Here is a 16916-nt window from a genome sequence, read left to right as displayed (position 1 = left end):
AGTGTCCCCACGTCTCGTCGTCCCACGCCCCAAACAGACAAACTAATGGCTCAAGGGGAACAGGAATTTGTACCAGGGAGGTTAATAATGAGGTCACCTCTTTCCAATACTGTGCTATAGTTGGACACTGCCATATCATGTGGATAAAATCTGCATCTAATGTATGACATCTCAGACATTCTGAAGACTGGAATCGGCCCATCTTAAAGAGTCGAGTCGGGGTCAAATATGATTGGATTATAATGTATAGTTGTATCATTCTGTTGTTAATGGACGGAGACACCTTAGTTGGTGACTCCAGGATTTCCTCCCGCTCCTCTCCCTGTGTATCAGGGATGAGCCTTTCCCATTTCCCTCTAACCAAGCTTATGGCAGATTCCGCCCCCACTGACCCTGGGGACCCTGTGATTTAAGAATGCCTATCAAGGGTAGAGACGAGATAGCATTATTCACACCCACATATCTCATGTGTGATTGAAAGGCATAAAGAATAGTTTACGTTTGGATTTAGAGTCTGTGTTGAGTATATAATCTTTGGGCAGTCAACCATTCCGCGCTGTTACCGCTAGTTTGATCAGATATGCAAGTGGCCTCTGAATCCCTCAAACGTTGCTCTATCTCGTCATCCTCCCCCAACGTCACCCGTTTGATGTAGGAGATCGTAGAAGATAAGCAACCCCTCAAGTACGCCTTAAGGGTGTCCCAAAATAAGTTAACATTTCGGGGTTCGGGGTGGGAGGAGACGAAGCCACGTAATTGGACAATTGTTATGTCAGGTGACTTTACCAACTTCAGCCAGAAAGGGATCAATTTCCATATTATCCTACTACCCGGTGGGCCATATTTAAGTTTAAGAATGATCGGACTATGATCTGAAATCCTTCTACTACCATGCTCAATGTTATCTACCCACATTACCAGACGGCTAGATCCAAAAATGTAATCTATGCGAGATAAGGAACGCTTAATGGATGAATGGCATGTATATTCCCTCATCTCGGGGTGACACGTTCTCCATAGGTCTAGCCATCCCCTACCTTCTATAAACTGTGACAGTTGGGATGTAGCTGTCGCCGGGGTCCCACCCTGTGTCCCATCATCCAGTCTCAACCTATCAAGGTGACTATTCATAACCAAATTAAAGTCTCCCATACAAATGACATCTGCGTCTGGATAATTCAGAGCAAAACTCAATGCCTTCTGGAGAATTGACATACCAGCTGGAGGGGGATTATAAACACACAAAATAACATATTTCCTAGAGTTGATCAGTGCATACACAAATACGAAACGCCCCTCAGAGTCTCTCCGGGCCTCCCGGACCTCCCATCTAACGTCCTTGTGTATTAGTAGTGAGACTCCCCTGGAGTAGCTGGTATGAAATGCGTGTATAGACCACTGAACCCACGGTTTTTGTACGCTCCGAGCTGTATCTCTGGTCAGGTGCGTCTCGACCAGAGCCACAATGTGATGGTGATAGTGCCTGATTTGTGAGAATACTTTAATCTTTTTCCAGGGGGTTTGATACCCCTCACATTCCATGTCATGCATATTAATTCAGAACCCATCTCCACTTATCTGAGAATGTTGTGCATCGATGCCCGAGTAGAATTCAGGGACATCACATAAATAACAGGATTTCCATTGGCTGCAACTTTTACCTAAGTAACACTTAAAGCTAAAACTAAAGCTTTTGAAAAAAAGAAAGCATAACATAAATCTAACAACATAGGAGCAAGGTCACGCGCCCCTATTGAAAAGTAAACAAGGGGATACCATCACTGAACGCAGTGTCCGGTATTGTAGGTATCTGGGTGCTCGCCAGGAGAGCTCCAATTAAGCCTGTAATTAAAGGATCCAGATGAAAGTAGGCACATTAGGATTCCTTTGCAGGAGATCCTCTATGGGACCGCAGCGACTCGGTAGCCTCTGCTGCATCCGTGAAAAATACGGAGGAACCCCCGTGGACGATCCGAAGTCGAGCCGGGTAAATCATTGAATATACAATGTTCCTTTCCCTGAGCCGCCTCTTGATGTCGATGAATTGTGCACGTTGCTTCTGAAGTTCCATGGAAAAATCCGGGAAGATTGAGATCACAGCATTGTTGAACTTGATGGGACTCTTTTGTCGTGCAAGGCGTAGAATGGTGTCTCTGTCTTTACAGTTGAGGAGACATGCTAGGAAGGGTCTAGGTGGGCCTCCCGGAGGTAGAGGCTTTGTGGGACCTCTGTGGGCTTTCTCAACAGCGAACACTGAGGAGAATTCATCTCCCAGAGAGGCCCTAAGCCAGCCTTCTAAGAATTGCTCAGGGTGCTGACCTTCAGAGCGTTCTGGCAGACCGATGACACGGATGTTATTCCGACGCATTCTGTTCTCTAGGTCGTCTGCCTTCTGCTTCCAGGCGTTCATAGATCCCGCTACCTTGGTTAATTTGGCCTTCATAGGCCTAATGGTGTCCTCCACCTGGGACACTCTTGCCTCCACCTCTGTGATGCATACCCTCATGGCCTGCATATCTTGACGTGGTCTCCCCACCTCAGTGTAGACATCCTCTATTTTCTCCGTCAGAGACGTCCTAGTGAGGGAGATAGCCTGCATAAACTGTTCAGATGCCTGCTTAAGAGTCATTTCTTCCTGCTCAATCTCTTCTCCACTCCCTGAGGGACGATTTTTATGCTGAGGTTGTGAAGAGGTATTCCTTAGAGAACGTGCACTCTCAGAAGGGTCGGGTCTGACAAATTCCTTTAATTTTTCTGCTGCCGTCAATACTTTAGATCGATTCATGGTTAAGAGCAGTGAGATACACCGGTGTAACTAGAAATGTGCAGTCCAGGATTCCTTCCACTGCAGTTATATACACAGCAGGGACCAGGTTTACTAATTGTGGCCTGGGAGCAGTATCCGTGCAGACAAACACCATATCACTGAGGCTTCTTATGGCGGGGGGGAGGGGGAGAGAAATCCACCCTCAGAGACAGCAGCAGTGGGAGGGGGAGCAAGCTCTCCCACAGTAGTGTCACCAACAGGCCAGGGAGTCAGCAGTTAATAAGAGGGAGTAATGCAGGGCCCATCTTTCAGGGCACTCACCGCATATCCCTCTGATTCTGCAGGATACAGGTCGCTGCCCGGAGATGCTGCAGCGCTGGAAACTGGACGACGCAGCTCCCTGTGATAGAGCGCACGTCCAAGATGGCCGCCGCCTCGTGTGGGCCATATCTGTTCTTAATCAAGAAATCACTTAAATAGGACCTGCCTGAAAATGAATTAGACCAAAAGAACCTCAAAAGGTAGACATGCCACAATCCAAACAAATTATGGAACTAATGACAAATAAAATAATTGAGATCTATCAGTCTGGAAAAGGTTCTAAAAACCATTTCTCAAGCTTTGGAACTCTAACGAATCACAGTGAGAACCATTATCCACAAATGGCAAAAACATGTAACAGTGGTGAGCCTTTCCAGGAGTAGCCGGCCAACCAAAATTATCTCAAGAGTGCAGCGACAACTCATCCAAGAGGTCACAAAAGACCCCACAACAACATCCAAAGAACTGTGGGCCTTGCTTGCCTCATTGAATGTCAGTGTCCATGACTCCACCGTAAGAAAGAGACTGGGCAATAATGTCCTGAAGGCAGAGTTCCAAGACGAAAACCACTGCTGAGCAATATGAACATAAAGGCTCAACATGCAAAAGAATAGGAAATCAGGAAGGGGGCAAACACTTTTTCACACAACTGTATCTACTATAATACTGCCCCCTTTATGTGCAAGAGTATAACTGCTATAATTCTGCATTCTACATATTATCTGAAATAGAAGAATACATTCTCAAATCTAAAACGGCTTCCATTTAATTATTAAAAAACAACAAATACCAGGAAATATTCAGTAACACATTTTAGCATTCATTTAAATAAGGTGTCACAGTGATTGCAGAGATTATACACAGTCACATATAATAATCCATACTTTTATTTGTAAAATATGGATTAAAATCAATATTTTTCTGCACTGAAAGGGGTTAAAGCAATTTGCTGAAACAATGCAGATTCTTTCAATCCTCTACTGAAAACAAAGCCGCTCACTTTCCCTTTTTGTTACCCTGCGTGTGATTTTCCAAGCTCTGAGCTTTGAACTCTATTGTTTTCCAAGCCCATAAAGACTGGGATTATACTGATATTAGTGAGAAATCCATGGCTGGATCCAACCCAAACTACACTTTTGGGTGAGCACACTGCCTGTAACCTCCGCACCTCGATCAGAGACCGGGCAGAGAGCAATGCGGGTCAGCCAGATGAACACTGTTGATATTTAATCCTTTGGTATCTAAACATATCAGACACATTCACCAGAATGTAAGGATAGGTCATACTCAAAATATATACATAAAGTCACAAGCTTTATGTCGCCAGTTCTGTATGGACTTTTAGTTATTTTATGCAATTAAAATCCATAGCTGCTTTTAAAATTCCACTGGTCGCCCTTGGAAACAGACAGCAGGAAAGCGGTACTGTTGTCAGACACATGATCAAACAGTTTAGCTGTAACTAATGATGCAACAGATCAACAAGTATAAAAGTGATTGGGATTTATTCTGCAGAATGGACACAACACTGTACAGAACTGTGCGGTTTGTTCCAGACGCCGCGGGACCTGCAAACAGCTCTGGGTCACCAGGCACGGATCCCCACCGAATTGATATTGATAAACTAAAGTAAAGATTGGTCATCAACATATCAGTCACTGACAACCCCTTTAATTGTGGAATTTCTGCCTCTGACAACTACTCTTGTATGCCTCTTTACAATGGCTTATGGGGCCTCTTTATTTGTAGGTACCCACAAGTCCAAAATCAAACAGCAAGGAAAATGCACTGAAATGGGACTGCAGGTACTAAGATAACAGTGTATATTAGTTGATATTAATTGTAATTAAAACAAAACCACGCCTCTATTTTAACCTAAAATCAACCCAGCAAACCCTTGACCCACCATGAAGGAGCAGACCTGACCTGAACTACACAGTACGGCTATAAAAAAAAACAAAAACACAATTATACAGCAATGTAAACCAGACTTTTCACAGGCACAAGATTTTATTATAAACCTACCTGTACAGCGATGGGGTCTGATGGGTCCACAGCCACTGCCAGGTTAGATGTAGTGTCAATGACCAGGTAGCTGTAGTTGTCAGATAATACAGGGATGGGCACCACTTTAACACCTTAAGGACAAAGCAAGCAATGGAATGTTGTTCACAAAAGATAGATCACTGGGCTTTAGTTATACTTTGACAGATTTGGAACTGCCATGGGAACGGTAAATGTGCCCTTATTTACAAACTGTGCTTCAATTTTAAAAATCCAAATGGATGTTCATAACACAACATATATTTACTCAAGCTGTCAAATATTTAGATAAAGTACATAAGTTTGTTTTTACCGAATGTTAAGAAAGGAATTTCTTCGAAGTACAAAACACTGAAATAAGAGGTGGCCACCAAACCAGAGGGCCCCTCCTAGGAAAAGTGACAAGATGTCACTTCTTCTCAAACCCAGGTAATATCTATATGTTCACTGCTTACCTGGTAAAGAGAACACCAGGAGGCAATATGGGAGGAAAACAAGACCGCGGCAACGTGATGATCACAGCAATGTTCTGGGAAACCTTGGGGCACGCACCATCTATTTCAATTAATACCCACTTCAGGCAGTGGCTACTTCAGCAGGATAATGATCGGTCAGAAATTGTCTGAGGAGCATGACAATTATTTCAAGGTGAGGATTTGTCTCCATATCTCACAGATGTCAATCTGACCAATTGTCTGAGTCAGGGGTGGACACATAATTGGTGCAACCTGTGTAGCCACACAGGGGCCAAGAAATAAGTGGAGCCATTTAAACCTCCAAAACAGATGGAATTATTCATTATGAGGCGCTATTGGGTTGCAAAGGGCACATATATTGTTCTTGCACAGGTGCCTCTTCTGTCTGTGTCCGCCAGTGATCTGAGGGACATGCCAGAAAAAAAGTCTGAACCATGGAGACTGCACAAAGCAACTTACAGAACCTAATGGATTTGCTCCCTGGAGTTTGCCTTGGCAATACATTCTGAGCTCAGCATACCAAGAAAAGGGAAGGCAGGCATAGTAACAAAGTGATGGGTCCTCAAGGTTCTTCCACATATCCTCATGGGCCCTGCACTCGGAAAAACCCTTGAGAACATCATACAGCAACAAAAACAATCAGAAATAAAATGTAAGAAAAAAATCTAAAATTATTATTCCAAAATACTCAGGGATCCAAAGAACAGAAAGACTGGAAGGACACAAAGTGCAAAATCCGGTCTTAGCTGGGTAACAATGTTAAAGGACGATCATAATGGTGCTCACCTGGTCGGCATGTGTGCACACAACCACTAGTAACGCTTAAGGCTGCTGCAGACACACGAGGATAACAGTGTAGGTAATGGAGAAACAAATGGGTTAATACTGTGCGGTTGTGTAGGAAGAATGAAGAATCCCAATCCAAGTATATATGGTTTATTTGTCAACGGGTTTCTAAGTACACCAACTTCTTCTTCAGGACAACCACGATCAAGATAAATAAACCACCTATACTCGGATTGGCCTTCTTCATCCTTCCTACACAGCAGCGCAGAATTAACCCATTTGTTTCTCCATTATCTACAAAATACTCCGGAACGATGCAGATCTTTGTGTGTCCCAAAAAGAGTGAACGTTAAGAGTGAATTGGGCACCTTGAGGGTTTACAACTCATGGGCACCAGTGCTACCACCACATCTCGCCCCGTGGCTTCCATCCAGTAACTACTGTAAATATTTACTTATCACTAAATATTTGGAATGAAACGTTTAGGGGGACGGCGACTCTGCTGGGGGGTTATATGGCAAAAACAGAAATAACCTCGGAGCTTCAAGGCCCCATACACAGAGTGAATCCACCAACACTGGCCGGATAGGCCAACAGTCTAACGTGTATGGAGGCCTCCCGACGCTCCCTGCTAGATGATGTGGGGGGAGATGAGCATCCAGTATGTCTGCGATAAGCCATTAGACGAGGTGTCCGACCACGAGTCATGGAAAACACGAGGCTCGGCTGACCCCAGGGCTCCATTGTCTGGAGGAGGCAGAAGAAAGAGCTGCCGCTGAACAAGCAACAGCTATCTATTGTGTTTGGGGGGCTGCAATGTGGCAATCTTAGAAATGCCGGTTTCTCTGCCTACAGATTGTTATTGAGGTTAACGATTAATCATATGAGCAGCGAGGCCCGGACAGTCAGCAACGTGTGACAGAGGTGCAGAAGTTACCGTCCGCCCACAGGGCGATACATTTTACAGTTAATTTCGCAACTTATTGTGACTCTGCAGTTTTCATTTCTTCCTCTGCTTTAATATTAATTATAATGGCAATTCTGGAGCGTGACTTATCAGAAAGGGGGCGACAGGGAGCGTGGCTACATCCTATGGGTTGTCAGAGATAACAATAACAGGTCTGCTTTTTACCACAGCGCCACGTCTGACTTCAAGCCGTATTTGGTATTACAGGCCAGACATTTCTAATCTCTTACCACAAATGCGTACACAACGGGGTCCGCAAGATTAAAGGGGCTTCAGGAGCAGTGCCTGCCCAGATGCCAATTGCATAATGCAGATATCGTGTGACTAAAGCTGGTTTCACAATAGCGGTTTTTTTGCGCAGCGCATCGTGCGCGTCCATGCGCACCTATGTTTAACATGGTGTGCGCATGGTCTTGCGTTTGCACGCGTGCGCATGCGGTTTTTCAAGGTGCGCACCAGACGCAACCTGTTGCATTTTTGGGTCCGCCGAAAGGCGTAAAAAAAAATAGCATGTGCACACTTTCGCACAGAATGTGACAAAATAACGCATTACAGTCTATGGGAACGCAGGCGTGCGCATGGACATGCGTTTGTCTGCGTTTTCGTGTGCATGCGTATTTGGCATAAAAATGTGTAGACACTTGTTTTAACCCCTAGAGAACGAATGCGCATAAAAAACGCAAATACATTGCGCATGATGCGATATGCAAAAAAGCGCTAATGTGAAATTAGCCTAACAGCAGCAAGCAGCGTTTGCTCCATTCAATGCTGTTTAATCATTTAAATCACGCAGCTCCATCAACAGAAAAACAAAAAACACTGCTATAGTTTTGGAAAATGGTGACAAAACTAAAGTAATAAATTTTTTTAAACACTTTTTTGAGAAAAAAAAAAATATTAATAAAAAGACAAAGACAAACATAAAACAGGTTTGATTCCAGGCTGTAATCGTACTGATGTGTGGAGAACCATGACATCAGATCATTGGTACAGTACAATGAATGCTGTAAACAAAAAAAAACCAAAACACTATGGTGGAACTGCATTTGTTTTTCCCCACAATGTAGTTTATATGGTAAAATTAATGGTGTCAATCAAAAAACCATAAGTTGTCCTTTTATGGCAATGTCAACTGAAAAATAAAGTTATGGATGTTGAAGAAAAAAAAAAAAAAAGACTAAAAGGATAAAAATTTGAAAATTAAGATATTTCTTTTTTAATTACTTGGTAATTTAAAATCACATTAGTAATAGTGCTCCCACCTAGTGTCTCCAAAGGTAACTGTGCTACAGTGCCCCCTAAACTAACTGTGGACAAGCAAGCCCAACATTATAGTTCTCCCCACAGTGCCCCTTCAGTAATACCGTTCAGTATCCCCAAAATTAAAAGGCGCACAAGATGCTGTGCGAACTGTGCAGACATTTTGGATCCTGGCTGCAGTCGTGCCTCCTTCAGCAAAGCCTCTGGTTTACATCCAGCAGCGGGTGTGAGGGGGGCAGAACTTTAAGGCTAAGTGCACACGTACTTTTTTGTCCTGTGGATTTTTCCGTGCAGATTTTAAGAAATCCACAGGTCAAATGACCTGCATTTTTCCTGCAGATTTCTTCCTATTTTATTGCGGTTTTCTTGCGGATTTTGTGCGGTTTTCCACTGCGGATTTGGAGAATGGAGCAGGTGGAAAACCGCACAAAAGAAGTGACATGCTGCTTTTTTTGGACCGCGGAAAAAACCGCAGCGTGTGCACAGCGTTTTTTTTTTCCCCATTGATTTACACGCTACTGTAAATCACACTGCGGATTTGCAGCATTTCTGCGCGGTAAAATCCGCTGCGGATCCGCAGGAAATATGAATCGTGTGCACATGGCCTAAATATGAATGTATTCAATGGAACTCAATGCACTGCCTGAATATGACGGACTGCAGACCGATACATTGTCAGAACTGTTCAGGACAGGAGAGGTTTTTGTGCTACTGAAGGGTTTAGTTTTTTTTTTTTATCTGTACCCCAGTATAGCTAAAGCCTAGAGACCTGCTATAGAAGGGTTAATATTTTTTATAAGTTCTATAATGTATGTAGCATTAATTAGTCTCATAATTGGATTACAAATTTTGTGTTTCATATTTGGTCTAATATTTTCTTTTCTCATATATAATATTTTGATAAAACCGTGCTACGGGTCATTTACTGAGAAAGACATAATGGCTACAAATCTCATGTTTGTGAGCAGCGGGTGGGAACTTCCAATGAAACCATATTTGTCTGTAAATGGTGTAAGAAAACGACTCACAGGGTAATAAACAATTGTTTATCCTCACAATGGTGCGCATTTCTTTTCTCGAGTGCTCGTGACAGAGGTTGGAGTCCCACAATTTGGGCTCACTGGTGATCCCATAATCTGAGTCAGAACACAGAGCTACAACAGAACCCTGACATATACCGACTAGAATACAAACTTTTTTCCTCCAAAATTTTTTAGGAAATTTGGGGGTGCGTTTTATAGTTCAGATGTATCTTATAGTCGGCTGTGGCTGTGGTCTGTGGATGGGGTGGAGGGAGTCATCGGAGGAAGGAGTTGGTGGCTGCAGCTTTCACCTGTGCCCACTATTAAAGTACATGACTATTCACTGCTCTCCACGCCCATAAGCCCTTCCACCTCTAGGCACTGAAGCCGGTGCTGAGAGGTGGAAGGGACTATGGGCGAGCGGAGCAGTGAATATTCATTTTCTTTAATAGCAGGCCATTGTTAGCTTCAGCCGCCAGCTCCTGCAGCTGCCGTGCCTGCTATTACAGAGAATGAATATTCACTTCTCCCCTCGCCCATAGTCCCGGGTGTGGGAAGCAGTGAACATTTAGACAGCTGACCTCCACATGTGGGGACGAATGATAGTAACGTCATGTGCTGCTTACACACTGAAATCAGCTGCTGGCATCAGAACAGAACGCCCCGCTGCGAGGGAGCACAGGGAAGGTAAGTAGAATTGCTTGCTTTTTGTGTATGGGGATGAGGGAGCCATGTATTGGGGGGGGGTGTATATCCATATATGCATGGATGGGGGGCCATGTATATAAACACAAAGATGGGGAACATTACCCCTATAAGTGTCAGCAGCAGATCCCCCCCTCCTATAACATTGTGTCATGACCACATTTTTTGCTTCAATTTTTTCTATTTTCTTTCTCTAAAACCTATGTGCGTCTTATAGTCCAAAAAACACAGTCAGTGCATTCACCACCGCACATAGCAGAAATCACTTACCACAGAACACTATGGCCTGCGTGGACGAGTGCCCCTGCGGGTAGCGCTCTCGGGCCTTCTTCATCTGCCTCTTGTAGAAGAGGTAACCCAGTTTGGTGCGGGTGTATAAGCCATACCTGAAAGGACAGAAGTTCATATGTAAGACGGCGTCTGAACATTGTGTATAAGGAAACTTCTGTAACTTTCATTGTCAAGATCTCTGCTTATTGTCAGTAAATAAATCCCGGAACCTGCTCCTTGGCACACAGTTGTTTGTTACAATGTATCAGTGTAGGCAGAAACATCTTCAAAGTGTCCTGGACTCCAGATCCTATATCGATAAATTGTAACAAAACTTCAGCTGTGTGATAAGAAAGTTGCTCAGTTATTTGACTACTCCCTTTATTTCAAGCCAGTCTTGGATATAGTGATTTGAGCCTTGTTCTGACCAATGTAATATTTATTAGAAGGCGTTATCTGGCAATGGTCACTTCCACATCACGAGGCTCATGGTGACTTTCAGCTGCTTGCCAGGTACAGTGGACGGCCGACAGGTGTCGCATACCTGCTCTATTGTATGTGTGCACGATACCTGCCAATAGTGGACGGCACGTTAGCAGCGCCTCTCATCTCTCCATGTGGCAGGTGTAGAAGAGAGGACCAGGCTGCAAGTGCTGCTGAAGCACCAGGTCCGGAACTGCTGGGGCCGAACCTCCTGCTGCAGGGGGGGAAGGAAATTGAGGACGGAAGAGACCCATGACCTGCAGAGAGGTGGCGTGGTGAGTCAGGAGAGTAAAAGGAGGTTGGAACGGGAAAAGAGAGGGGCTTCCCGCTGGAGGGCTGAGTGAGGACCTGCGCCGCGAGCATCGATAGGCAGTGTGGCACCGATAAGGGTCGGGGGCAGTAAGGACCCGGGGAGCATCGCCGAGCATGCAGGTCAGAGGACGCCAAGCATGCAGGTCAGAGGACGCAGAGCGGGAGTTTGTTGAGAAAGGTTCCCGGCCGCAGAACACAGATCCAGGACGGGCGCAGTAGAGACTCACAAGTACCAGCGAGCGTGCAGGGAGACGCGTGCCAGGCAGAGCATCGCGGTGCGGATGTCCAGGTATCGGCTGCTGCACAGAGAGGCGTGCGCCGAGCAGAGCATTGCGGTGCAGACATCCAGGTGTCAGCGGGTACGCAGATGAACACGCGCCAAGTGGAGTCTTCACTCTTCTGCTCTGCGGTTAAATGGACTAGGGGCTCAGCGGACAAAATCAGTGACAGCTTCTGGTGGCAGCGGACGAGACCGTGTGTTGGGCAGGGAAGCCTGAAGATGCAGCACTGTCCTCCGCTGTTACCCCATCACCTGTCAGACCTCAAGAAAGTAACGGACAGCGGAGCTACGATAAACTGAACCTGATAAAAAGACTGTCGAGATAAATAACCATTATTCTGTTGGCATCCCTTTCCCCTGTTATCTCCCTCCGAGGAGTTTATTACTGTTAATTAGGTAAAGAATAGTTAACCCCTGCTCTGCTCCTCTGTGTCACTGCATCCAAGTACCTGTGTTACACGGAAAGTGGCACGGGATGATCTCTTTATGGCCGGTTTCACATGTCAGTGTCTCCGGTACGTGTGGTGACAGTTTTCTCACGTGCCATAGACACTGACACATGTATACCATTCAAATCAATGGGTCTATGTACATGTCAGCGTGTTTTCACGGACCGTGTGCAAAACACACCAACATGTCCGTTTTTTACCCGCAGCACGGTCCGCAAAACGTGCACACTGTCCTCCGTGTGCACGGACGACCGCCGGGGAAGAAGCGGCCACTGTAAGCACTGTTCCCCGGTGGCTGGTGCTGAAACCCGGTTGTCATTCGAGCAGAGGAGAACGATGAGCGGTATATTGAAGTCTGAATGACAGCAGATGGGGCTTTTGGGACTGTTACCCCCATCATCCAACACCTGCTGTCGTTCAGACTTTAATATACCGCTCATCGTTCTCCTCTGCTCGAATGACAGCCGGCTTCAGCACCAGCCACATGTAGTACACACGGAAACGGACATCTCTGGCACCGGAAATATCTGGAAACCAGCCTAAGAGTGAGGAGTCTTTCTGCACGCAGGTGATCAGAATTGATCATTTATAATACAAATGAAACAAAATGAGAAACACTCGTATCACAGGAGGATCATCACTTCTGTAAGCAGTGGGACATTGGCACGAGTCCTGCAGCCGTCACCGCCTTCCTCCACTGACACGTGTGTGTGTGTGTGTTATATATATATATATTTATATATATATGTCCAATGCATCGCGTATTTTATAATCTTCCAGGGGTGCAGGGTGGTTTTGGAGGCGGGGAGGGGACGCTGCAGTTTACCGACCCCGGACATTGCACAATGTTACATTGTGACGGGGGAAGTGAAGCATTATGTAAGCAATTGTTCAATTGTTTTACTCAATGAAGGAGAAAAGTGAAGAGGGCAGCGGGCGGCCGTTCCCACACAACCACACAATGTGCCACATTCTGCACAATCACGGCTCCCAGAGGACCCCATATGTCACGCGGAGGGGTAAAAACGCCTGCAACTTTAGGCCCCATTCATTAATGTATTAGAGCCTGTTTTCATCCATTTTTCCTGGGGAATCATGCAGATATTTGCCTTTTCAGGAGGCCACGATTTGGCCTTGTGTCATCAGCTGCACCATCACCAGTCAGGACCCCAGGCTGATATGAGAACGTGTGCGCATCCCCTTATCCTGGGTGCACACGTCGTGTTTTTCCTGCGTTTTTTTCAGTGCAGGTGTCACAAAACCTGAACGGATCCCTGATGCAGCAAAGTGAACGATGATCCCGCCGTCTCGCGCACACGCTGCTTACTTGTGACTTGCAGATTTGGTGCAGATTTAAATCCGCAGCGCCAATTCTTTCAGCAGATTTTACCCATAATAATAAATGGCAGAAAATATCCACCAAAAACGCATCTCTTGTCAAGAGTTGCAGAAACTTCTGCACCAAACTCTTGAAGTGTTGGCATACCCTTAGGTTATGACAACACACTGCTTTGCTAAACCTGCTCTCTGGACAGTAAAGACGCTGCTTAGAAGAAGCAGCTTTTGCTGCATTTTTTTTGCCTCTTGTGCATGATGATAAAGTTTAGTGCCTTGCAAAAAATCATGATGCAACTTCCTTAGGTTTTTGCAACAAAATTGCAGCAAAACCTCATACCTGTGTTTTTTGCACTTACTCATTGCTTTCTATGGGTGAAAAAACGCTGAAATAAGTGACACGCTGCAGATTTTTTTTCTTCTGACGGATATGGAAAACCAAACAATGTGTGTGAATGAGATTTGTGAAATCTCATACCTTTTGCTGGTTCTATAAAACACAGTTTAAAATTTGCATAAAAAAAGGAGAAATAACAATGTGTGAACACAGCCTTACAGTGTAAGTATGTAAGTATTTGCGGCACACATTTCTGCATCTCTTAGAAGGAAAATCTCTGCGTAAAATAGGCACGTTTTTTGCCGCTTTTTTGGCTGGCATCAAATCTGCAACGTGTGCACAGGTTCTAGTTGTTGTGATTGAACGGAAACATCCTAGAGCAGGGGTCCCATGTGGCTCGCGGGCCCGTGATGTGTGGCTCGCGGCTGCCTGCCAGCTTGGTGCATTAGCACCAGGTGTAACAAACAGCTATTAAGAGTAGATCTCTAGATGGTGACTCCTGTACAAAAGAGCAGATCTGAATGGGGGTGAGATAGGAAACCGTGGAGCTCGGCACACTGCCTTGGTGCGATCTCGGTGGAAAAGCTTTGGTTGTCACTATACCAGTAATGGGGGCTCTGGCTGTCACCACTGTGAGTGGGGAAGGAGCTGGTTGCATCTCCCGACCCTCTTTCATAACTGGATGTGACTCTCAAGGTCAGAAAGGTCATAGAGGATGAAAACCTGTCCATCTCATGCAGCCCTGCGGCTGAGCGTGCGCGCTTGTAATGCACATTTAATAGGTGCACGTAGTACGATATGTGAGAATGTATGTCAGGGAATGCATTTCCCCTCACTGGCAGCGAGCAATTATAAAAACGGAGAAGAATTTGCGGTTTAAATTTGTGGGAAAAACTGATACACTGTTACTGTGCCGAAGGCAGGTCCTGGGGGTGAAACAGAAGGATCCCCCTTTTCTTATGCACTCAGCATAACGCAGTGTATCAGTTGCTTTCAACAAGTTCACAGTTTGCAAAAAATTAATGGTCAAGAAATGGTTAAGTTATCGCATGCGCGGTTCTGATATTTCTCTGGGAAATTAGTGGGATAAGACTGGCAGAAATTAGCGCACTGAGGCGCCTGGCTGCGCGCCACCTCTGGGACTCTCCTCCGCCCCCCACAGGCTTTAATTAACATTCAATTTCAATTACAGTTCTGCAGATAAAGTCCCAACAGGATGAGAAGTGAGCAAACATGGCAGCCCCAGGGAAACCGCTGCCGCCGAGCGCAGGACAGGGGACACGACCCTGCCGGCGACCGCAGAACAGGGCTAACGACCCTGCCGGCGACCGCAGGACAGGGCTAACGACCCTGCCGGCGACCGCAGGACAGGGCTAACGACCCTGCCGGCGACCGCAGGACAGGGCTAACGACCCTGCCGGCGACCGCAGGACAGGGCTAACGACGCTGCCGGCGACCGCAGGACAGGGCTAACGACGCTGCCGGCGACCGCAGGACAGGGCTAACGACCCTGCCGGCGACCGCAGGACAGGGCATACGACGCTGCCGGCGACCGCAGGACAGGGGACACGACGCTGCCGGCGACCGCAGGACAGGGGACACGACGCTGCCGGCGACCGCAGGACAGGGGACACGACGCTGCCGGCGACCGCAGGACAGGGGACACGACGCTGCCGGCGACCGCAGGACAGGGGACACGACGCTGCCGGCGACCGCAGGACAGGGGACACGACGCTGCCGGCGACCGCAGGACAGGGGACACGACGCTGCCGGCGACCGCAGGACAGGGGACACGACGCTGCCGGCGACCGCAGGACAGGGGACACGACGCTGCCGGCGACCGCAGGACAGGGGACACGACGCTGCCGGCGACCGCAGGACAGGGGACACGACGCTGCCGGCGACCGCAGAACAGGGGACACGACGCTGCCGGCGACCGCAGAACAGGAGACACGACGCTGCCGGCGACCGCAGAACATGGCAAACGACGCTGCCGGCGACCGCAGAACAGAGGACACGATGCTGCCGGCGACCGCAGAACAGAGGACACGACGCTGCCGGCGACCGCAGAACAGGGATAACGACCCTGCAGGCGACCGCAGAACATGGCAAACGACGCTGCCGGCGACCGCAGAACATGGCAAACGACGCTGCCGGCTGTGTGAGGCATTTACCCCCATACAAGCAGTACAATCCGAGCTGGAAATATTCTTCCACTTTCAGCTGTTTTCACAGTTAATGCAAAATTAGAAGCAGACGGCAATCAGACAAACGCTGAAAGAATTGACATCCTGAAGATATGAAACAGCTCCAAATCTGCAAGGAAAAAAATAAGCAGCATGTGCACGAGATTTCAGGAATCTCGTTCACTTTGCTGGTTCTCGAAAACACTGAATTCCCCCCCACCCAGGCAAAAAAAATGTGAAAAGAACGTGCCAAAAAGCAGTGTGTGAACAATTCCTAAGAATTTCATCCATTAATTCAGTAGGCAAAATCTCCCACCAAAAAGCAGATTTTAGTGCAGATTTCTGGGCAATATTTCCATTATGTAAAAAGCCGGACTAAGTGGAAATGCTTCAGATCCTCCTCAAAAACACAAAAACAGTTTCTGTTACTAAAAACTACTGCGCACAAATATGTTTCTTTTCACATGTAAGCAGATTTTTCCATCTCTGGATGTTACTGCAGATTTTACTGGCAAACAATTTTAGATGTTTCCCAACATTTTTGTGTAGATGACATTTACTGACATCTCATTAACTCACCTGGCCCGTATGGTATCGTGTTGCAGAGATTTTTCCCCACTGTGTGAACATACCCCAAGGCTATGCTTCTAAATAGAGCAAAAGCTGCATTTTTCCTGCTGATGTGGATTTTTTGTTTGCAAAATCTCCTATGTTTAAACAGTTCATACGAAGTGGGTGCGATTTATAAGAACACATGAAACCCGCAGAGGGGGTTAAAAATGCAGCGTTCCTGCATGCGGGACCATGGGCCAAGTGTAGAAGCTTTTCTATATTAATGTGGACTCCACATCTACAATGCATCGGAGCGGAATATCTGTGTGCAAACTCCAGAGGACTACAATGAGAAGTGAGACTTA

At 46.4% G+C, this 16916-nt stretch overlaps 1 protein-coding gene across 2 annotated transcripts in view; it reads right to left on the bottom strand.

Moving 5' to 3' along the window:
• LOC141049195 (probable hydrolase PNKD) overlaps positions 1-16916 on the bottom strand; it is a 98841-nt gene that overhangs the window by 39638 nt on the left and 42287 nt on the right. For both annotated transcript variants that reach the window (XM_073545387.1, XM_073545388.1), the window contains exons 2-3: positions 10618-10733; positions 5114-5226 (exon numbers count right to left, since the gene is read on the bottom strand). In XM_073545387.1, coding sequence (XP_073401488.1) covers positions 5114-5226; positions 10618-10733 — 229 coding nt within the window. The remainder of the gene's footprint in view (positions 1-5113; positions 5227-10617; positions 10734-16916) is intronic.

Source organism: Dendrobates tinctorius, unplaced genomic scaffold, assembly GCF_039654945.1.
Source record: "Dendrobates tinctorius isolate UK_male_01 unplaced genomic scaffold, ASM3965494v1 ptg000143l, whole genome shotgun sequence".
Taxonomy (NCBI): Eukaryota; Metazoa; Chordata; class Amphibia; order Anura; family Dendrobatidae; genus Dendrobates; species Dendrobates tinctorius.
This window is presented reverse-complemented; position numbering and strand designations above follow the sequence as displayed.